The following is a 15,448-nucleotide window of genomic DNA, read 5'->3' as shown; positions in this document are numbered from 1 at the left end:
GCTTTGGTGGGGCGGGGGTTGACAGCTGTCACTGCAGGGGAAGGTTGGGTGGGTGGCCAATCACTCAACACCCCCAGTTTGACAACTTGTGCCCCCTGTTGTCCCCCCATGCCATGGCCACACACAGACAGCCCCCCACCCACCCACACACTATCTGGGGGATCAATCCATCATTTAATAAGATTCAGATACTACCGTATACAATTCCCAGAAAACATAATAACCCATACTCATCAGCTACTACAGGAGGCAGTTGATGAAGTGAAGTGATGCAATGCAAACCTCTTGCCATCGAATTTCCATTTCTAATGTATCAAAAACAGCAAACACTAACAAGCTCAGTCAAATATATAATATCCTAATATATATCCTAGCATCTGCTCACGGTCACAAACCAGGCAGTTTCATATAACAAGACTATCAAATCATTTTTATGTAAATAGGTTGATTTTATTTACAAACAAATATACAGACACTGCAAGAGAATAGTAGATCAAATGGAGGGGATTATGGGAAGAATTAGGCGGATTAGAGGCAGAATGTATCCGAGGACGGAGAGGGCTAAGATAAATTCTCCAGCGGAGGAATGGATCGAACGAGCAAACAGAGGGAGAAGTGAGAAGGAAAGGAGCGTTGGAGCCTGGAGACATGAAACCAGTCAGTCGTGGTACATTTTGAAGATACAACTTTTGATGACGCCCATGTATCGGTCCCACACGGCCTGGTGTCTGGAAGACAGAGAGAGAAAGAGACGTTAAGTAAGAGAGAGAGAGAGAGAGAGAGTTAAGCAAACGGGGCAAACGGGGAGACTGCTGAGGCCCTGTGATAGACAAACGCTTATTAAGAAATCTGGGCAATGTGAATTTAGTTTCATAAACGTGGGCAATCTTTGCCCATTCGGTGTAATGGGGGTCCGTGTTGCTTTTAATATGGTTGTGGGATGAATATCTCTTTTGTTAACTGTGTCGTGGTCCAGGGTTGTGTAAACCCTTAACTACATTCCAGGGGGGCTGTGTGAGAAACAAGGTAACTACAGTTTAAGGAACCTGAGGCGAGATAGAGTGACACCCACTGGCCAGACGGGGTGTCATTTAGAGATGGATTATGGCAAAGCACCTCTGTGCTCTTAACTAATGTAATACAAAATATGTATGTATTTAAAACCTGACTTGAGTGCTCTAAGGGGTCTTAAAGTTCTAATCCATAATCCAAATGTAAACAAATGGGTAGCCCCACGACCCAAAAAACAACAAGAAAAAACAAAACGAATAGAGCCGTGTTTTCATTCTCTGGTTGACTGAGCTCTTGATACAAGGACTAACACCACACAACATGTAAATGTGAGTTTTTAATTTGCTGCATTTTGTGGCTGTACAAGGTTTGTTTACTTGTAACCCCTAGAGTACTTTTTATTTAATTTTTTATGAATATAACATGGTTTGAAAAATCCAGATGGGGGCTTTAATGAGTGCCAGACAGTGTGTCCTTTCTAAACTTACTTGAACGTGTCGAGTATGTGTGCAGAGTTGGTGTAGTGAGTGAGGTACAGCCTCATGTCTGCTGCTGCCCATCGCTCTGAACGGCAAGGCTCAATAAACTGGAAGAGAAAGAGAGGGGGGTGAGAATGTGTTGGGAGAGAGGGAGGGGAGGATGTTACATCACCAGGTCAGTCAGCAGACCTCATTGCCCCCTGGGAGTTGGGTTGAATAGTCCCTCTTCTTTGCTAAAAACACTAACAACGTGAATACCAGGGCTGTTGTCATTAAGAAATTCTCTGTTGCCTAACAGTCATAGGGTTTCTGTTGGCTAATCTAATAGTCTAATCAAATCGAACTTTGTGTCCGTAAGATTTTATTTCTCACATTGTTGTCCTTCTGCAAATTAATGCAATTATTCAGCAGGACTTCTTTAAATCGAGTGCCCTTTAAAGACCAAAGCGTATGAATATTTATAATTTTCCAAGAAATCACTAATTTAGCATGAAACAAGACTAGGCAAACCTAGTGATACATGCCAGTGTATGACACATGCAATGGAGAGTCGAAACTCACAAATGCGTGTTTCAACAATGTCAGTTAGTCAGTAACCAACATTGCCTTGCGTCACCCACTCTCAACTATGATGTCGGTATGCTACAGGGCTCTATGCTGGGACCTCTCCTCTTCAGCTTGTACATTAATGATGCCATTGCCATCAGGATGTGTTGGGGCTGACATACGAATGTATGCAGATGACACAGTAATATATGTACATGTAAAAAAACAGTGAACAGGCTGTTGTTAAGCTACAGAAACAATGGTCCATGTCACTAACTCACAGATTCATGTTTACATCTTAATGTAAATTAAGAATCTCTCTTACGTCTTAATGTGAAGAATCGCTCATTTAAAAAGCAAGTTAAGATAAAGTCTAATAAAATGTGCACAACTTCAGATACAGTACATACAGAACAATCTTATATCTGAAGCTGCTCAAATGTATTTTCCATGCCACGATTCTCCCACATACTGTTTAACTACCTGATCTCATACCAGCGATACAACCCTGAAACCCATACCGTATACAAACAGGCTCTGAAAGACTTCAAACCGAAAAGATACTATCATTGTACTATACTGCCCCAGAGCATAGTGGCTGCTTGCTCTTTTAGACCCAAATTGTGACTTTATGGTGATTCTGTGGTTCAGTATATAAACAAGGGTATTTAAATAACAAAGAAAAAGTTAAAATCACATCTTGTACAAAACTGCATGCAACTAGCATACATTGGATGTTTGTAGCTGAAAACATCTTAATGGTTCCAATGCGTCCAATTACATTAAAATATCGAAAGGTGAGAGGTCACGGGACCCCACTGAAATTGGGTTTAGCTATTTCTTTCCTCGTCAAAATGTTGCGACATTGGAGCACAATTTCATAATTTTCCCAATAACCATGAAATGGCTGGTATTTCCAGATTATTCAAGGTCTCTAGTTTTATATGATACCTACAGTATATCTTCACTCTAGCCTTAAAACTGAGCTTGCGAGAGCCTCCGAAAGACAGCGATACACACATCTTCAGAGAGTTGAAATCAAATAGTACATTTGTCTGTGTTCAATGTTCATCTGTCTGGCTTGTCTATCTGTGTGTGTCAGGCTGATGTCTCTTCACTCTAATCCCTTTGTCTGAATGGTTGTACTGCATAATTACAATTGTTTTATTACTGGCTGTGTGTTGTCTGCTAATGCTTATGTCTCGTTGTGTCTTGTCTGATAATGCTTACATCTTGTTGTCGATAATTGTGTCTTGTCTGCTAAATTCTTATGTCTTATTGTACTGTATATACCTGTGTCTTGTCGGCTAATTGATTTTGTTTTAGTCATATATAATTGTCTGGTTCATGTGTGCCTTGCTGTGCAACTATTTGGCTTATTTTCTATTCATGTTTTGTATACTTTGTTTTTATTGGCTTTTAATTGTTTGCATGCTGTTATGTCTTCCTGTTTTTAATGGCTATTTAAACACCTGGCCCAGGGACAACAGCTGAAAATGAGCCTTTTGGCTAACACTGGCACATTTACAGCAATGTTGATTCATGTGCACTGTCCCTGTAAAAATAAAATAAATAAATAAAATTAAGTATAATGCCACACCATCAGGGTTATAAAAAACATAAAAAAAACACCCGAATGACCCAGGACCCAAGTTTAATAAAATAGATAATCGAACCTTCTCCACAAGATCAATGAAGAAGTCTCGAACATCTTTTGTGTTTGTTAACTTTGCAGCAATGTTGACCAGGCCTCTGGAGAGATTCTGATGAAGAAAATACAGTTTTTACATTTTATCAGTAATAGTTATGCTGTCATAGAAAAGGTACTGTTTAAATTAATCATCATCATCATCATCATCATCATCATCATCATCGTCATTATATTTTATTGTCGTGGAAGTGACAGATATTTTAGGCCAGACCGAGCATTAAGGATACACAATCTTCTCACCTTGAAGTTAGCCTCCATCTCAGTAAATGCTTTCGTCTTTCCCCGGAGAGCAGTACAAACCAGACTGGACACAGATCAGATGGATCAGATCAACATCAAACATTGAGGCAAGATTCTAAATAATAGTTAGAGTATGTAGTTAAATAACGCAGTACAAACCATTATCAGTTGACAAAAGTACAAAAAGGAACATCTGAAATAAGCAACACGTGTTTCACTCACCTTTTGTGCTGATCCAGTAGATCCTTGTCAGTAATTAAAATCTTCAGTTCTTTCAGGTCATGTAAAAATTCCTTATCAAGATCTACATCCATGTCTTCCACCATATTATCTGAGAATAAAAATCAAGTCAGATATCTTCATAATATCAATATATAGTGCTTTTATTGACTTTCCTTCTAATGTTAACCATTTAAAAAAAAATTACCTAGCAAGTTAAATAAAAATACATTAATTACAGCAACAGCCAAAGGGAGAAATCTTATTTTTTTTAGGGTTCTATAAAGCAAAGATAGTTAAACCTGTTCACACCAAAGCCCCAACAGCTCCCTCTATTGGCCGGGGAACGTCAAATTACTTATTTCCCATTTTTGAAGATTTGACTGAGCAGAGAATCGTATATTGCGATCTAGATATTGGGTGATGCAATTATCAAGCAAATGAAAATTACCCTTAGAGATGTTATGGTCTCAAGGAGCCTGGCACCATAGATATAAAACACTAGATGCAACATTACGTCATAAATCATGGGATAATCCGCCATATTATTTAGGTCTCTAACCTTTTTGCCTGGGTATCGTTTACAATAGCCACCTATGGTTGCTGGCTGTGCAGCGCCTATAAACTGTACTAAAAGGACCAAAGACGCCAGGCACATGTCAGTATAGAACTTTATTTTTTTTTCATATGGGCCAACTAAAACTACAAAAAAATTTGTGAAGTAGGTTTCTTTACCGTTAGCTAAGTTCCCAAGTAATGTTAACGGACCAGCTGAGTTCTAAGTCAAATGTAATTGCTGATCGCTAGAGCTCAACAGTACATTTACATTTAGTCATTTAGCTGACACTTTTGTCAGAAGCGACTTTGTACAAGTCAGCAGGAAGGGTACAACTCAGCTAAGAGTAAGGGATATTGTTCGTCAAACAGTGTCAAACTTGAGTGCTACACTCTTGAGTGCATAGTAGTATAGACTAGTGTTGTTAAAATGGTTTCAATACTCATTTCCCGAAATATCGATATTTAATTATTCATAAAAAAATGTGTATAAGGAAGTTGCATTGTTCATTTCAATACCTGTAATAGTATAGTAGTCCACACACACACATGTGCATTCAGTTAAGTCGGAATATGACTGTAATACAAACAGTTCAGTTTGTCAGGTACATGCAACACAGATTACAGTGTTTACATCTGTCAGCTTGAGAAAATACCATGTTCTGCAATAAAAATGATTGAAGTGAGATGAACAGTTATTTTTAAATGTGTGATCTAAAGATAAACAAAGGGTTTTAAAAGTGTTATATTTATCTTCTCTTATAGTACCAAAGAGAAGCTGAGGAGAATCAACCAGCAACAAAAGACAAATTTATTTAAAAAAAAAAAAAAGAAAAAAAACGTTTTTTTTTTTTTTACATTTTAAGATTGAACCTTTTTCCCCGTGGTATCGAAAATGGTATCGAATATCGATACTTTTCAAGGTATCGTATCGAAGTTCGAAATTCAAGTATCGTGACAACACTAGTATAGACATATTAGCATAGTAGATTACTTAGTTGCAAAGTACATAATAGTAAAAGACAGTAAGAAGGTTAGTGTCTTTTTTTCATTTCAGATATTGATTGAAGGTGTATTTGTAGTCGCTGGTGGAAAATTGGGCGGGTTTCGGCTGTCCAGACTGTGGTGGGAAGTTCCTTCCACCATGGTAGAGTGAGGCCCGAGAATAGCCTGCTTCGCTTTGATGACCCCCCAGGACCCCCCGGGAGGCCGAATAGGAGTGGGTCTCAGGTAAACAGAGAAGTTATTACAACCAGCAAACTTTGTTTTAATGTTAGCTAAGCTAACACTTTGTTTTAATGTTAGCTAAGCTAACACTTTGTTTTAATGTTAGCTAAGCTAACACTTTGTTTTAATGTTTCAAGCATCACTGATGCTTGAAATGTTTGCACTTAGTAAAACAAAGTGTAACATCTCCGGTCTCTCTTCCTTCATCTTTCTTTTCTGTTCTTGAATGTACTGTAGCAACGGAGCCTCTCCCAGCTGCTAGCGAGCTGTACCCAGCATGCCGTTCAATGGTGTAACAGTTAATAGGGCTTCCCTCTCAATACACTACACAGTGTAGATGCTGGTAAAGACAAGGGAAAATACATATATTTTCCTTTTTTTTGCTCAATGACCATATGACCATAAGACCCCGCAATTCAAATGGGTCTAAAGCATGAATAATAATAAGCCTACAGTAACCTATATTGTTTATGATGAATAATTGAGAAATTGGTGTAGTTGAGATAAAAATAGGACTAGACTTTGAAATGCATACCATGCATATGGTAGTTCAATATTATTGATATGTGAAAATAGGCTATTGCATATGCATGCACATATACTTTGAATAAAAAATATTTGTGTACTGGAAGAAAAATACAAGGATTACAAAGACAACATATGCCTCTTTCACCATTGGTTCCATTTACAGCACGTTTAGAACTGGACCCAGGTAAGATGCCTGCCATATGGTCCTATTCCAGAATGTCAGTTAATTACGACGCATCACATCTATTGTTTTATATATCTATGCCTGGCACTTCATCAAAACGAAGTAAATCACAGTTCTGGTTCATTGATAGACTAACAAAATGATTTATATGAAAATGCTATGCATCTCCTAAAGAAAAACCAAGTGGCCAAACAAAGCTCTTACTTACCCACGGCCCCCACGGTCCAGTTGTTGATAAGCTGCCCTGCACAGAAGGCAAAGTCCTGGAACGTTAGATATTGCAGCTTCCTCTTCCCCGTCTCAAAACGATTGTTGGCGAAGAAAACAATCGCAGCGTAATCACTGAAATCCACAGAGGAGCCATCACAGAATATGTATTACATACAACATAAAGCAGGATGATCAGGCGTGTTCAGGTTCATGAGTTTGACAACAAATACATGTGAAAACGGTGTGTGTTAACCATGTGCTCCTAATCCATTACCTGGCCAGTTTGTCAGAGAGAAGAAAATGCTGGTGGATGTTCTCCACCAGGGGTCCCTTCAGTTCCTCCACAACTTTGAATACACGTTTGAAGTTATCAAACTGTGATGACAGAAATGATAAAGAGGACTATTACTGTAGATGACAGCTATGTAACTGGACTGTTACAGCACAGGTAGCTGGTACATAGCTAGCTCCGTAGTGGGAACTGGTCAAACTAGTGGTAGTGGCAGAAAGGAGGAAAAGCTGGACGTTATACTGGAAAACCCCTCTATGAGGAGCTAGCCAAGATGAGGAGCACGTTCAGCCATAGCCCCGACACACCACAAATCGCCTCGGTCAGTCCTTCATGTCAGTAGCCATCAGGCTCGACAACCGTGGGCTGCTGCCAATAGTTGGACAACTAACGGCTGGAGAACTTGAGAACTGTTAGGAATGTCTGACTCTTAATTACTAAACACACTGCACGGACTCTGGCGCAGTGTGCTACTACTATATATACTATTATTATTATTATTATTATTATTATTATTAGGGATGCACCGATCCGATATTGATATCGGACCCGATATGACTAAAATGGCTATATCGGGTATTGCATTTTTTTATTTATGCTTTATTCAATAAATTGTATTACAAAATATATGTACAGATGACATTTATATCTATGTGTTAATTTGTTACATTTTGTTTCACTAAGTTAGGAAAGTAATGTTTTAAGTCAAGCCTGATGTTGCCTTGCACAAAAGATTGATCCCAGTCTCTTCCACACAGTGAGGCATACAGTTTATTAATTGAACAATGGGTATCGGATCGGTACTTGGTATCGGCCGATACCCAAAGCCCAGGTATCGGTATCGGGACTGAAAGTTGGATCAGTGCATCCCTAATTATTATTATTATCATCATTATTATTGATAGAATGTATGAATGTTCTACACTATTATTATTACTATTTCTATTATTATCTTTTTTTCCTGCCTGTACCTCCCCTCCCCCCACCTGCTATCAGTGCTATGACACCTGAATTTCACGAAGGGGATTAATAAAGGAACACTTGACTTAGCTGTGGTGTTCCCCAAACAGGATGTGAAAATAAATGTACAACTCATAGCCTCAAGTACATTCATTGTTGCGAGTTGCATTGCAAGGGCAGGATTTACATGGAGGGAAGAATCCTTGCACAAAATGTAACCTAGTAGCCTAGTCAGTATAGCGTTAGTATTAGACTACCTCTGGTATAGTGTCTCTGGGGCAAGGTTTGCAACAATGTTGCTGACCAGGTAGGATGTGCTTCATTCAGCCGAATGCGCTCTGAGCCTCTGGCATCAGTGTGCTAACATCAAACACCATGAATTGTTTTGCACTGCTGTGTTACACATATAGTTATTAGAGGCAATTTATGTGTGAGAGGCAATTTATTCCTGGATTTGCATAATCCCTTCATATCATGGCACATCCCGTCCTCACAATTCAACTCGCGACAATGACTTGAAGCTACGACTGACTATTTGACTAGCTTTCTGGGTCATTGTGACTGGCATCAGTCAAGGGACAGGTTGCTTAGCAGTTGCTAAGGTAGCGTAGATGGACTATAATGAAAGTCAGCAGTGAGCAAAGCATAAGTAACATATTTCTTTATATTTTAATGTAGGAAGTATCAATAAATGGCACATATGTTTTGTCTTTGACAAGTGGCCATGGTATAAGCAGAATAATTGTGCATTGAACGGTCCGCTGCATGTCGGGTGGTTCTTCACCTCCACGTCGTGCCTTAATCTGTTTATGACGTGAAATAAATCTCGCCCCGGTACAGGGCCCGTCTGGCTTAAGGGGTTAAAACCACTTAACGCACACCTACTCGTTGATTATCCCTTACTTATTTCTCACTGAAAACAAATAATAGTAGTATTTGGTAAATAAGAGCAATTTTGAAATCTCAACAGGCAATAGGATACGGGGGTGGAAATCACTTTGAAATCAGGGGTTCAAAGCTAGTGTGGGCACTGCTCACCACTGCTACAAAAAACTCTTAAATATATTTAGTGGAGCTCAGATTTTAATTACCTGTCGTCTGCAGCTTTTCAGCGTTACACCTGTTTTTGCACTGACATCATCCAAGTCTTTCTTGGTTCCCTTTGACAGTTTCTTTCCCAGGACCTCACGGACAAATACGTCGTCAAATGCATAATACCTACACAAGGAAACAGACAAATACATCGTCAAATGCATAATACCTACACAAGGAAACAGACAAATACATCGTCAAATGCATAATACCTACGCAAGGAAATAGCGACAAAAATAGGAAAACAGTTATAGGTCTATATACTGTACTGTAATATTTCAGAAATGTCACAGTTCCATCTGAAGAAAATGAGTATTGTGACTAAAGGCTTACTTCAAATATATAGCCCAAGTCCAACATATTTTTAAGTCAGTTTTTGACCTGGATGTGCAGAAATGGAGAGAAAAAGGAGGTTTGACGACTCACAACTCACTAGATGCCTAGTTGCCATGCAACCAGTAGCCTAGCAAGCTTTCAACAAACTGTCATTCCTAATTTGACAGCTTAGCCCAAGGGGCGCAGTTTTACCTTCTTAAAAGCAAAGTACTGTGTGGTGTTGTAGGTTGGTTTATTAAAGCTGTATTGGAACCGGACCAAATATAACGCATGCATTTACACCATAACAACTCATCGTGGGCCACCAGAAATGTTTCTGAGGGCCACCATTGGCCCGGGGACCGCACTTTGAGAATGCTTGTATTAAAGGATAAGGCCAATGTAAAAAAATAAATGTCTCATTGTCGGCATAGCCTGCGAAAATACCAAAACAATGCCCTGAGAATCGGTTGCAGGCATTGCCTGGATTTGCCCTTTTGCACATGTAGCACACAGCATGCGATTCTCCATGACAGACACATTCGCACATATGGAAATACTGCACTTGGTTTAGGCGAGGGGTAGAGCAAGGGCATGGTGCATAAAGGGACCTCATCCGCCTGTGTACGCAAGATCATGATTTTAAATATTAATTTAACTGGCACGAATGGGGGCATCCTCAACTTTTTTCGAGTAAAAATAAAGGTTTGAAATTGTATTCAGCACAGAGTGAAATAAGAGACCAGTTCTGTACAGTGCAAGAAACAGGATTTTACACCAAAATAAATAAAATGGGCTCAGTTGGTGATTACGCCGACTTAGGACTTGGGTGCTGGGAGGGTAAACTCTGCACGGAATAATTTGAATGTTTGCATTCGCCCCTCCGAGTAATGTACATGTGCAGTCAAGTCCAGTTCATGTGCGAAAGAGGCTCTACAGTCCATTTCCTTTCCTCTCAATAATCTCCCTGCTATCTCCTACCATTAGGAGCTCTGAACCAGGAATCCATATGTTCCCATTGTATGCTAAAATGATTAAATACAGCGTGCAAACACATCCAGCTTTAAATAGTGTAGTATCATGCAAAACAGGGGGACATTGTAGCTAAATGTACTTCAAAAGGCAACATGCTCCATCTCTCTATCGATGTACAGTAGTAACAGAACAGTGTAGTCCCTGAGCATGTGCACTGCACATTACACTCCAATCCAGGAAAGAGTACAATGCCTGTGTTCATCGCAACAATGAATTATGCTGACCAAAGCAACAGTACAGCTGAGCTCTGTGACTCATTTGAACCCTTTTTTAGGACTTCTAGATATGAGCTATATCTGGTCTGGTGTTGGCTAGATGGACCATACTTTGTATAATAATAATAATAATAATAATAATAATAATAATAATAATAATAATAATAATAATAATAATAATAATAATAATAATAATAATAATAATACATTTTATTTGGAGGCGCTTTTCAAAACACCCAAGGTCACCTTACAGGGCATAAGAACAGAACAATCAAGATTAAAACAATGATCTTGGCAAAAGTGTCAGTGGAATTAAAAACAAGACAGACAATGTAAACATATGAAATAATAGTAATGATAATATACTCATGATAATAAAAGTAATAAAAGTCACTGTGACTTTTATTACTTTTATTATCATGAGTATATTATCATTACTATTATTTTACAAATGGTGAAATAATATCTGTTGTTGTTTTTCTTTGCTCATAGAATTTTGTGTTTGCTATAGGCTTATTTAAGTTTCTGGTATATATTTGTTTTCAACATGCTACATTATCAAGTCCTTACTCTGGAGGTCAAAGTTGACTGGCTTTCCCAAGCTCACCTCTATAATGTCACTTCCTGCCCTCATGGTATATAGCTCCCATTTTTACAAGTTATCACTGCTAGCCTATTACAGTAATTACACTGAAGATGGAACACGTTCCGAAACATGTCTGTATTATAGGCTGCCATTAAATACAATTTTTTTTTAATCTCAGGCTACGTTTAGACGAGCGTTTTGGGATGGAAGTCTGAACAGAAACCGCAAAAGTCGTCTTGCGGTTGCACTTTTAATTTTGCGTTTAGACTAGCGTTTTGGAGTGGAATTCTCCGTGCAGACGACGCTGTAACGACGGAGCCCCGCTGTCACACGATTGGCGCATATGTCACATGACGTGCTGTGAAGACCCGCCCTACTCTGCCTCTGATTCGTAGACTGTGGATGGGGAATGTGATTGGACCAAAGCAGAGTCACTCACAGACAGTGGGTCCACTCACGCCGCGGGACAGATTCTTGTGTATTTAACCCTTTCACTGCCACACGACAGCCGGTTGTGTGATAGTAAAGGGTTAACCTTCTGTCGTGTGGCAGTGAAAGGGTTAAAAGTACTGCCAATGTAGCCTCCAGGTGATCGCCATGGATAGAATCAGACATGCTTTGTTTACGCTTCTAGGCTACTGGCGGCGCTGGCGCATGCCTGTGATGTAAGCAGTACGCGCGACCAGAGCCGTGACAACCCTTTAGTCATCGTTTTATGCGGTTTTTGACAGTTTAGACGAGAGCGCAAAGGTTTAGCGTTTCTAGGAATTCCACCCTGGAAGGTAGTCTCACTTTTTTGCGGTTTCACCCCGTAAAAACGCCGTTTCCGTATAAACGAAAGGCACATCCGAAAAAATATTTTTGCGGATTCACCTGCTAGCATTTCCGTCTAAACGGGGCCTCAGAGTGCTGGTCCGGCCTTCGGCTTTTTTCAACATATGAAATATAAAACAGTGGCACACGGGGTGCAGTTATAGTGAGTATGCCCAGTAAGCAAGGCAGTTAAAAGACAAGGTTAAGAAAAGAATAAGATAAACAACAAGAAGTGTAAAAAAAATAAACAGTGAAGTTAAAATAACAGACAAACAAACAGCAGGGGGTATTGGGCAGTGATGGAGGTTATAGTGAATATGCGAGTTTGAACATATGGGTTTTCAATTGTGATCTGAATGATGAGAGTGAGTCTGACTGTCGGATGTGTGGGAGCAGGGAGTTCCAGAGTCTGGGAGCCGAGCAGCTGAACGCTCTGGCACCCATGGTACTGAGGCGTGAGCTGGGGATGGATAAGAGTCCAGTAGAGGATGAGCGGAGGGTGCGGGAGGGGGTGTAATCTTGGAGGAGGTCAGTGATGTAGGTGGGGGCTAGATTGTGGAGGGCTTTGAAGGTGAGTAAGAGGTTTTTTAAATCAATCCGGTAGTGCACAGGGAGCCAGTGTAGTTGAATGAGGACGGGGGTGATGTGGTGGGATGAGTTTGTGCGGGTGATAATCCTAGCAGCAGAGTTTTGGATGATTTGGAGTCTGTTGATGAGTTTGGTGGGAAGGCCGGTGAGGAGAGCGTTACAGTAATCGATCCGGGATGTGACAAATGAATGGACCAGGGTTTCTGTATTTGATTGGGACAGGGATGGGCGGAGTCTGGAGATATTACAGAGGTGAAAGAAGGCAGACCGGGTGGTGTATTTGATGTGTGGTGCAAAGGAGAGGGAACCGTCCAGAATGACACAGAGGCTTTTGACTTGGGGGGATAAGGGTACAGGGAAGCCGTCGATGGTGATGTTTGGAACTGGGGTGTTTTGTGATTTGGTGAGGGTGGATTTGGAGCCGATGAGCAGAATGTATCCTAAAACTTGTAAGTCGCGTTGGATAAAAGTGTCAGCTAAATTACTAAATGTAAATATATTGTAGGTTTTGGTGTTTTCTAGGCTATGTTGACAATAAGAAAAAAATTGAATTACACCATCCTTCTCCTTTAATACTGTGGTCAGAACACCAGGCCTTCGTTTCCAGAGCAGGCTGAAGAGTGTGTACTCCCTCCTAAATTAAGAAACGTGGCTGATCTTTGACTGACCAGCAACGGGCCTAAGGAAGAGAGATATCAACACACCTCTCTATGAGCATGGCTTGTCGATGAGGAGGGATCTGGAACAACAGCTGGTTGCCCAGTTTCGGCGGGCTGTACAGGAGACGCTCACACATCTGGAAGGTTCTGTACTGGTCCATGGTGTCACTCAGCAAAACATCAGCGCTCGCCTCACACTCCTCCATTATCCCTCCTTCCATACGCACCTTCACTGCATCGTTCACTGTCAAAGGGAGAAGAGTGGGTTTACTCTGGTTGTGTAGCTACTAGCTAGTTACTGATGCAGTGTGATCTCTGACCATGTCTTATGAGCTAAATATAACTGGCCATTTGAAGTTTTGAACACAGTTACTATTATGTGTGAATATGGATGGGAATTGTCCACTTGCAGTTGGTTACTGTGGAGGTAATGTAAATGTATCACTTTGATGAAATCCTACTGGATGTGCTAAAAATTAAACATGTGATTTGCATAACTGTTAAGATCAACACTTTTAGTTTATAACATTTTCATGGAAACAGGGGTTTGGGCAAATCCTACCCACAATAAAACATGCTGCAATGAGTTATACTGAAGGAAGTGTGATACCTGTGTAGCCATCCAACCACAGCTGGTAAACTATCTCATCCATGATGGTGGTATTACCCACAAATACATCGAGCTCAACAGACATCTGCAAGAAACCAGGAGGAAGATTGTCATTAACTTCATGTTACAACAACCATAAGTAATAATATCCCTTGCCATTTAACGGTCTCCCTTAAAGCATACTGTACGTCCAGGACCCTAATTGAGGAAACCAGTGAGTTGAGTGTTGCCCAAGGGACTGGGCAGTCTCAGTCGTTGTTAGCAGGACACAGTTGTTACAGTAAATGACCAAGTATGGTTTCGTCAATATTCCAATGTACAGTTGCTTGTACAGTTGTACAGTGTCCCCCACCCACCCCTCTTACCCAACCCAACCCCACCCCACCTACCCAACCTCCTCCAATGTACGGTTTCTACGTCAAATGTATATACTCTCTTTTCTAGACTCTTTTTGTATCACAAACAGTACTGTATTTGCAAATCTGGTATGTCATAAATGTATAGATGTAGCAGTACTATCTATCTGTATGTCATGACATGTATGTCATATATGTTATGGTGAATTGAAAATGGGGGACCCTGATGTAAACAAGACGAAAGTCTTTCTCTGGTCTGCATCCCCTTAACAATTGTATGTATTGAGCTGTACTGTACCCATTCTGCAATCTGTTAATAAAGTTTTCAATCAATCAATTACATACATGTATTATTACTAACATTATAACGTTATAACCCAGGCTTAGCTTGTTACCTTGTCCCGGGTAGCTAACGCAGCATTAGCTATTGCAGGTTTAATGCAAATTGACCAGATACATCTAACGTTGATGTATTAACTGAGAAGACTACTTTTAATCGCCATGGCCAGTTACAAGCATTAACGTTAATAGCTATGGTAGGTTGTCTCCCTCCTACATTAGCTAGCAAGCTAACTTAAGCTAGATTTCTAGCGTCAACTCTCAATGAATTAACCTAACGTTAGCAACAAAACAAAGCAACGTTAGCTAAGTAAATAAGTCTAATGCAAGAGACTCGCAAGTTACCATCCGTCTTTAGGCTAGTCTGTAAAGCAGTAGTTATCACCTAGCTAGAGAACAACTCACAACTGTGTTATTCTTGTTCCTTGTCAACAACAGCAGTAATCATGCAATCCAAACTTCCGGTTCTGTGACGTTGGTCACGTTACAGGAAAAGTGAAGGCTGCTGAATGAATGAATTTATGAATGCATGAATGAATGAATGAATGAATGAATGAATGAATGAATGAATGAATGAATGAATGAATGAATGAAGGAATGAAGGAATGAAGGAATGAATGAAATTATGAATGAATGGAGGAATGAACGAATGAAATGAATGAAAACTTTATTTAACAGATT

General features: G+C 40.0%; 1 protein-coding gene across 2 annotated transcripts; it reads right to left on the bottom strand.

Moving 5' to 3' along the window:
* Positions 1-449: 449 nt before the first annotated feature.
* On the bottom strand, positions 450-15,240 carry fibpa (fibroblast growth factor (acidic) intracellular binding protein a). Of its 2 annotated transcripts, none has more exons than XM_084331569.1 (11): positions 15,173-15,240; positions 14,073-14,157; positions 13,508-13,706; positions 9,251-9,377; positions 7,185-7,285; positions 6,909-7,042; positions 4,210-4,318; positions 3,988-4,051; positions 3,713-3,799; positions 1,500-1,597; positions 450-728 (listed from the first exon to the last, which is right to left on the bottom strand). In XM_084331569.1, the coding sequence occupies exons 2-11, from the start codon at positions 14,155-14,157 to the stop codon at positions 659-661; spliced, it is 1,074 nt and encodes a 357-aa protein (XP_084187695.1). In that variant the 5' UTR covers positions 15,173-15,240; the 3' UTR covers positions 450-658. The 2 variants fall into 2 exon arrangements, with proteins under 2 accessions (XP_084187695.1, XP_084187694.1); XM_084331568.1 differs by having other exon boundaries at positions 15,113-15,197.
* Positions 15,241-15,448: the final 208 nt, after the last annotated feature.

The sequence above is a fragment of the Notolepis coatsorum genome (assembly GCF_963971535.1).
Source record: "Notolepis coatsorum genome assembly, chromosome: 16".
Classification (NCBI taxonomy): Eukaryota; Metazoa; Chordata; class Actinopteri; order Aulopiformes; family Paralepididae; genus Notolepis; species Notolepis coatsorum.
The sequence above is the reverse complement of the archived record's forward strand: the minus strand, read 5'-3'. Positions and strand labels throughout refer to the sequence as shown.

Excerpts from the sequence above, each read along its gene's own strand:
- fibpa (XM_084331568.1), bottom strand. Across the intron at positions 4,319-6,908 it reads CTGGACCGTGGGGGCCGTGG|ATAATATGGTGGAAGACATG; the intron begins GTAAGTAAGAGC and ends TTTTATTCTCAG. Across the intron at positions 729-1,499 it reads CACATACTCGACACGTTCAA|ACACCAGGCCGTGTGGGACC; the intron begins GTAAGTTTAGAA and ends TCTGTCTTCCAG.